Here is an 8770-nt window from a genome sequence, read left to right as displayed (position 1 = left end):
AAACGCATCCTACTCGCCGAGTCTGTTCTTGGACTCGGCGAGTTCAAGCCGTGCTCAAACTCAAATGACCTCCTGAGGTCAGATCCGTTCCTCTAACCCATAGATCTGGCCTGCTTAAGCAAAATAAACACGTAAAGTTTGGATCTTAATGCCCATGCAAAGACCTAATGGCTCTATTTGAAGAAATAGCCCCAATATGCCATCCCAAGCTCTTAACTCCTAATGATACTCATAAAGATCGAGGAGTTATGGTCTCTGGACCACTTTGGATCCAGATCCAAAGTCTCAACACAAGAAGGGACCAATTGAACCACAATCCATACTCTAAAGGGGCTAGAAACCCTAACTCCCAAAGATTAACACCAAACTGAAGAAGGATCGAAATATATACCTCAGAATGAACTTCCTAGCCTCTGAAATCCACAGAATATCTCCCTCTTTAGTTCCCTCTTGCCTTGGCCACCTTCTTCTTGCAAAAACACCCACACAAGGATAAAAAATGACCTCTTCTTCCTCACAAACACTCTGGATCTCTTAGGGTTCCTCTAAGGGGTCTAATAGCTGCAAATGGTGGCTATAAGCCCCTTTAAATAGGTCTCAAACTCCGGGGATTAGGGTTTCATTAAACAGTGTGGACTCATCAAGTCCACAAATGGACTTGCCGAGTCCACCATTAAATTAGTCCGACCATCCGCGATCCTACTCGGCGAGTCTGAGCGCCTGCTCGCCGAGTCTCTCTCCAAAAACTCAATATAAATGCATAAGATAAGATACCTGGGAGTCCGGATGTTACAATTAGTTTAGTGGTTATTACATGAAAGTTTAATATTTTGAACCTAGATGTATGGGTGATTTTTGCATAGATACACAACATATTTTAATGAGGTGTCAAGTATTAGAATTATCCTTTTTTTATAATGGCTAACCTAGTTAGGAGAGGAATTTGGCCCAAGGCCAGCCCAATAGATCAAATCCGATTTTTGGTATGGCCCAAAAGTGTTTTTCGGCCCATCAAAGTTTAACAAATGGGTTTTGGTTCCAAAGGGCCCAACAATATTAGTTTTCGGCCCAACTAAAGAAGACTTAGTATATGTTTTCAGCCCAAAAGGCCCAATAAGCATGTCTTATGGCTCAATGAACTAAGTTGAGGGCTTATTGGCCCACTAGGGCCCACTAAGAAGGGTTTGGACCATTAAGAGTGTTTTAGCCCTAAAAAAATGCCGAGATGGAGTTTTGGGCCCATTATGACCTAATAAAGGAGTTTACATCTTAAAATAATGCCAAGATGGAGTTTTGTCCTAACTGGAAGAGAATTGTTATTTCTCATTAAAATAATGCTATTATTTTATCTATAAGCAATTAGGTAATAATCTCAGCGAAAATTAAGAACTTGGACTGACGATATTGCTTTTAAAGCAAGTTGCCATAACTAGAAAAGGTGGTGTAAGTCTTCCCTAATAAGTCAACATTAGTCAGTTGACCACAGTAGTAGAGAAGCGAACGGATTAATATGCATTAATTATCATATAAAGGCGATGGGTTTATATGTTTTTGGTGCATCGTAGCACAAACTTTTTTTCGAGATGGCAGGTTCAAGAAACACTACTTTTGCTAGACTAAACTTTGTTTTCGAAACAACAGGTTTGAGAAACACAAGAGTAAATGGTTTTTTCATAATTAAACAATGGGTTTATTGGGGGAAATTGATGCAACATCGGTATATAAACACATTCAACGAAAAGACTATTTATTCAGCCCTTTTTGGTAGCTCTATTCGAATACGACTATGAAAAATGGTAAGGATGGTAAGCGCGTAGCATTTTTTAATAACTGATCTCATTTTAATAACCTTAATGACTTTCAATTTGAAGAAGGTGCGTCGGGTGGCATTGAATCTATACTTCATAGTGTCAATAGGGTGTTGAGTGCGCATCATGATGATGGCTCTCTTGCAATGCTTATTGTGGATTTCCTAAATTCCTTCAATTTGGTGGATAGATTTGCCTTACGTCATGAGGTCAGGATGAGGTGCCTTTCCATTTCCTTATTGGTCGAATTCTTATATGAGCAAGGTTGTATTTAGGAGATAAGCATATTTGGTCGACTACTGGGGTCCATCAAGGCGACCCTTTGGGACCACTTCTTTTTGCTCTTGTATTGCACCCACTTATACATAAAATTAGAGACAATTGCAAGCTTCTTCTTCATGCTTGGTACCTTGATGACGGGACCGTCATTGGAGATTCAGAGGAGGTGGCCAGAGTATTGGACATCATTAGGGTGGCAGGCTCACGATTGGGGCTTGAGCTAAATATCAAGAAAACTGAGCTATTTTGTCCTTCATGCGATGGTAGGAAGCTTCGTACAGGTTTATTCCCTGTTGAGATTGGGCAACCGTTATTGAGGGTGAAGCTTCTTGGGGAGCTGCTAGTAGAGATAGGAGTTTTATTAGCGGGTTAGCCATGAAGAGGGCTGCCAAGGCTGTTGATTTGATGCACCTTTTACCACAGTTACATGACCCCCAGAGTGAGATCCTTTTGCTTCGATCTTGCATGGGCATCGCTAAAATTTTCTTTAGCTTGAGGACATGCCCACCCGTTCACATGGAAGAGGATGCTTTGTGTTTTGATAAAGGGTTACGTGGGTCGATTGAGGACATTGTGGTTTGCGGGGATCAGTTCTTTGGGGACCTTCAATGGCGACTGGCTTCGTTACCAATTAGGTTTGGTGGTTTGGGGTTGTACTTAGCAGTATAGGCTTCCTCCTATGCTTTTGTGGCCTCACGAGATCAATCGTGGGTGTTACAAGACCACATCTTACGAGATAGTGACATATGTGGTATGGATTCAAATTATGTCTACGCTTTGGCATGTCTTCATGATACGATTTTGGGCTTTGACTGCAGCGGTTTCACTAATAAGGACACCGCCCATCCAAAAGCCCAACATTCACTGGCGAGTGCCCTTTTTAGTAAAATTCTCTTAGACATGGAAGTTCACTTCGACATGATGATTAGGCAGAAAGCAATTTTTGAGTGTCTAGGGGCCCTAGGATTTTCTTATGACTATTCCTATTGATGGTACTGGCCAGCATATGTCTCTAGTGGAGTATCGTGTCACCCTCAAGTATTGTCTTATGATCCCTTTATTTCCGGCTGATAAGACTTTCCCTGTTTGCCGCAAGTTATGCTTGCACTCCTTTAGGGAGCATACAGTTCATTGTAAAGAGCTCCCGGGTTTCAAGTAGCGATACGATCTGGTTAGGGATGTTCTTTTCAACATATTTAGGTGGTTTCTGCCAAGAAAGAGGCACCTGTGAACTTTCTGACTGGTCTATTGGAAGAAAGATCAAGACTTAGACTAGCTGATGTTTTAGTATTTGGATGGGATGAAAGGAAGCATGCATGTGTGGATCTAACAGGGGTTTCCCCTCTTGTGGGCTTCGGGAGTGGGGTTTTCATTGTGGCGCAAGTTACACAATAGAAAGCGTTTATACCTTTTGCATTTGATACTTTCGGTTTCGTTGCGCCATAAGTTGTGGAGTTACACAATAGAGTCCAACGAGTCATGTATAGTAATGTTATGACCCCAAGATCTGTAGATGTTTTTAAAAAGAATTTGTTTTGTTATCGAAAAAGGGGTTGCGACACAACTTGTTGCTCGTTTACTCGTTATGTCTATGTAAAACTTTCTTCTCGGTTAACGGATATAAATAATTTTCCATTTTAAATATGAATATACAAATTTTGTAAATGACAAAAAGATATTTTTTTAAAATAATTTTTAAGTTAAAAAAAAAAAAAAAAAAAAAAAAAAAAAAAAAAAAAAAAACTTTTAATTTTTTTCATTTCAATGTTAAGAGGTTTGAAATAACTTTTTAGGGATATACTAAAAGACAAAAAAAAATGTTGATGTTACATAAATATATAATTATTGCCTTCAATTTCTTTAAAATTAAGTTTTTGAATGGATCAAAAAAAAGGTTTCTTCATAAATTCATTCCAAAACATGATAAATGGTTTTTTTTCCTTAATTTCTTAAAACGATCAACCAAACAAAATGATAATGAAAATGAACTTCATATATTATTAAACATCAAAAGAAAACAGTATTTAATTTTGAAGATTGGAATTTCAAAAACACTCATTAATTATGAAGATTTAAAAATATTATTAAACATCAAAGAAAACTATTTCATTTTTCTTTGGACAATATTAAAATATATATATATATATATATATATATATATATATATATATATATATATATATATATATATATATATATATATATATATATATATATATATATATGATTAGGTTCATTTGAGACCACCTATATTTTGTGAGACCGTGAGACGCATATTTTTATTTTTTTTAATTTTTTTTTAGTTAATTCATGTTCCGAAAATAATATTTAAAAAAAGAATTTTTTGATTTTTCCATTTATTTTGCATTTTAAAATTATTTTTAGAATATGTACAGTGTAATATTCTATTTAGAATATTTCACGTATTTTTCAAAAAACAATTGAATTTTTTTTATTTTTTTTTATATTTTTTTTAGTTAATTCAAGTTCCGAAAATAATATTTAAAAAAAGAATTTTTAGATTTTTCCATTATTTTGCATTTTAAAATTATTTTTTAGAATATGTCAGTGTAATATTCTATTTAGAATATTTCACGTATTTTTCAAAAAAAAAAAACGGAATTTTTTTATTTTTTTAATATTTTTTTATATTTTTTTAGTTAATTAAAGTTCCGAAAATAATATTTAAAAAAAGAAATTTTTGGATTTTTCCATTTATTTTGCATTTTAAAATTATTTTTAAATTTGGTCTCACGGTCTTACAAAATTAGAATGGTCTCAAATGAACCTGAACATATATATATATATATATATATATATATATATATATATATATATATATATATATATATATATATATATATATTCTTTTTTCGACATTGATTTCCCATTTTATATGAGTACACAACTACAAGATCATAAAAAGAAAAAGAATGAGGTGAAATCAAAGAGTTATCCTGAAAATCGTACTTGAGGATAATAGAGAATAATGATCTTGAACTTCTTTCTTTTTTGTTACTCCTCGAGCGACAAAAGATTATGAGGCATTCGTCTTTGAGCAAAATGTTGATAGCGTGTTGTTTGACAAATTATCTCGACTCAAAGGATCATGAAAACATTCCAAGTAGACATAGAAGTGTTTACAAGTGTTTCTAGAGATATATGATATGGGTTATTGTCACTCTAGCCCAACAAAGTTCCGTATAATGGTTTAAATGGTCCCTCGTGACTATTTTTTGCATTTTAAGGGCATAAAGTTGTTATTTGTTGGTTTAAAAGGGCAATCTTGAAAAAATGAAGGGGTCAACCGGTGACCCCATCCTACATGGCATTCCACGTCATATGCAATAAAGTCATTACATTGCCACGTGTGCACATTAGTTAATGAGAGATACTGTATGTTTAAACCCATCAACTGTCCCCTTCTTTCACTTTCGTCTATAACTTCCGCATTGGGTTTTGTTGTTGATTTGTTCTTCGGTCCTATCCTTTTCTTCAAGTGTTAGTCACTCAAATCGGGGAACTTTGTTGTTGCTATGGCCGTTTTCATGAAACTTGATCTACATTTTGCTGGATTTTTTACCAGGTATCCCTCTATTACTTACATAGATGGAGCAGAGCAACGATTTGATGATGTTGATTTTGCTGGAATGGACAAGAAGGAATTTGTCGAGTTCCTTGAAAGATTTGCATGTGAGATATGTGTGAATGTGTACTTTTGCATGCCCGATATTGTTTTTCCTGATGGTTGAAGGTTAATCGTGAATGACATGGATTACATGGAACTAATCGAAGTAGGGTATGCTTTTGATTGTGTAATCGATGTATATATGGACCATCTTGGTGTTAATGTACATCAATGGATTCTTGAAGAGCAAGCAGAAGTTGGCAGTTCTTTGGACCAATTATCTGGTGCAAATGAAGATCGTGAAGAAGTTCACAGTCGTATGAATATGGATGATGGTATCGACATGCAAGATTTACATGGGGGTATAGATGATATCCCACGTCCAAATGAGGATTTGCAAGGAGAGCAAGATGATGACATTCACATGGAAGAGGACAGTGATCATGATTAGTGCATTCCTATTAACAAGACAAAGGAGGATGAGTTTCTGAGTAAGTTGTGCCCAAAGGAGCAAGTCACCCTAGATAGTCCACCTCGTGAAGATACATATGATCCACCAGATGAAGTTGAGGTAATTTCTACTAACCATGCTATTTACAATGAGAATGTTCATTGGAAAAAGCAAAAACCTGTATTAGGTATGAGATTTGTGAGTCCTAAACAACTGAAACATATGATGTGTAACTATGATGTAGCAAATGGTTATCAGTTGTGTTACAAAAAAATGATAGTAGGAGGCTATTAGTGAAATGTTGTTCTGGGCAGTGCAAGCTTAGGATGTGGGCTTCTTGGATGAGTGAGGAAAAGTCTTTCCAAATAAAGAGTCTTATAAATGAGCATAATTGTGCAAGAAACTTCAAGTTAGGTTCAATTGTCAATTATTCATGGATAGGTACCCATTACACAACACAATTCTTACAGAAACAAAAGGTTAGTGTGAGGCTACTTACGGATGAGGTTAAAGAGAAATTTGGTATAGATGTGAGTATGGGACAGTGTAGAAGAGCAAAGAAGTATGCAATTGAACTGATTGAAGGAACATTAGTGGAGCATTATGCAAAGTTGTGATCATATGGTGAGGAGATTAGAAGATCAAATCTAGGATCAACAGTTAAAATTGATGTCAATTCTATGCCAGATGGTAAGAATTATTTTAGCAAACTTTATTTGTGTTTTGATGGGCTTAAGCAAGGGTGGAGAGGGAGTTGTAGAAGGGTTATAAATTTAGATGGATGTTTCTTAAAGGGCTTATGTAGTGGTGAGCTCATATCTGTTGTAGGAAGAGATGCCAATAATCACATATTTCCAATTGCATGGGCAGTTGTCTGTGTAGAGAACAAAGAAAATTGGAAATGGTTTCTGGAAAACCTTAGAGATGACTTGCAACTGAATGATGGTTTTGGTATAACATTAATGTCAGATCAGCATAAGGTTAGTAGTTTTACTTCCTAATTTAATGAATTCTAGTTTCATACCCTTTATATAATTTGTTACCATTGTTGCACAGGGGCTATTAGAGGTTGTGAAGGAAATACTGCCTATTGTTGAACATAGGCAGTGTGCAAGGCATATTGTTGCCAACTTTAGGAAAAGATTCAGTGGTGTGCATTATGAAAACATGTTTTGGAAGGCAAGCAAGGCATCCACTGAGCCTTTATTCAATGCTGCCATGAAGGAGATTGAAGTGCTTAACCCTGCAGCCTTTGCTTATCTTATGGATACCAACCCCAAATCTTGGAGTAGAGCATTTTTTCAAGAGGGAAAGATGTGTGATGTAGTGGAGAATAGGTTATCTGAGAGCTTCAACAGTGTGATAAGAGATGCTAGGAAAAAACCAATCATCACCATGTTAGAGGAGATTATATTGTATGTTATGGAGAGAATATACAATTTAAAGATTAAAGGTAGTTCATGGCCTGATTACAAGCCTTGCCCAGCAATTACACTCCTTCTGAATCAATTAAAAAAAGCACAAAGGTACTTTCTAAACTCTAAACTCATAAATTCATATAATTACTTATGTTATGTCTACACTAGGTATTGGCAGGTTTTACCAAGTGGTCTTAACCAATTTGAAACAAGAAACATGGCTGAGTCCTATGCTGTTGACCTGGACAAGAAGACTTGCACTTGTAGAGTGTGGCAACTTAATGGGTATGGATGTGTGCATTCAGTTGCAACTATATCATTCCTCAATAGAGATGTTAGTGGTTATGTTGATACAATGTTCTATGGAGCAGTCTACAAGAACACCTATAAGTATCTAATTCAGGGGATGAATGGTAGCAACATGTGGCCACCTACTGACTTCATACCACCTCTTCCACCAATGAAGAGAAGAATGTCAGGTAGACCAAAGGTTAACAGAAGAAGAGATGCATCAGAGAAGCTACCAAGGCACACTGTATCTAAGGCAGGGAGAAAAATATCATGCAGTGTTTGTAAAAATGTAGGGCATAACAAGGTCACATGTCCTCAAATGAAAACAGGTGTCAATGGAAAAGGTGAAGCAGGAGGGGTCAATGAAAAAGGTGAAGGAGCAGGAGGTACCAATGGAAAAGAGAAAGGTGAAGGAGCAAGAGGTGTCAATGAAGGACAAAATGGTCAAGAAGCAAAATCAGTGCACGAAGGGCAAAAGGGTCAAGGAGCAACAATTGTTGCTGCTGGAAGGATATCTAAAAGAAAGAAATCAGAGAGAATCATAAAGATGAAACTTGCTAAGAGGGTGAAGGGCAAAGATGGGAAAGGAGAAACAAGTGCAAACCCATTGGAGCTTAATGATTAGGATCTTATTTTGTTTTAGTTGTTATCTTTTAACTTGGTTGTGTTTGGTTGGATTTAAGTGTTATGTTTGGTATTGGGATGTAGTAGGTTATTAAGTCTGGAATTGGACAAGTTGTTATGTTTTAAATTTGTTGTGTTTGGTTAGATTTAAGTGTTAACTTTGTTTAATTTGATTGTTCATATTTCGTACATACAAAACACATCAAACCCCAAATATAACCACTTCAATTAAATAAAGTACATTACAGATTACATAACAACTTAAAGGAAA

At 35.8% G+C, this 8770-nt stretch overlaps 1 protein-coding gene across 1 annotated transcript; it reads left to right on the top strand.

Annotated features, from left to right (window-relative positions):
• Positions 1-6846: 6846 nt before the first annotated feature.
• Positions 6847-8500, top strand: LOC145003030 (uncharacterized). The gene is made up of 3 exons (XM_078962192.1): positions 6847-7146; positions 7223-7692; positions 7753-8500. The coding sequence occupies exons 1-3, from the start codon at positions 6847-6849 to the stop codon at positions 8498-8500; spliced, it is 1518 nt and encodes a 505-aa protein (XP_078818318.1).
• Positions 8501-8770: the final 270 nt, after the last annotated feature.

This window comes from Lactuca saligna, chromosome 6, assembly GCF_052625555.1.
Source record: "Lactuca saligna cultivar CGN05327 chromosome 6, ASM5262555v1, whole genome shotgun sequence".
In the NCBI taxonomy this organism is placed as follows: domain Eukaryota; kingdom Viridiplantae; phylum Streptophyta; class Magnoliopsida; order Asterales; family Asteraceae; genus Lactuca; species Lactuca saligna.
The sequence above is the reverse complement of the archived record's forward strand: the minus strand, read 5'-3'. Positions and strand labels throughout refer to the sequence as shown.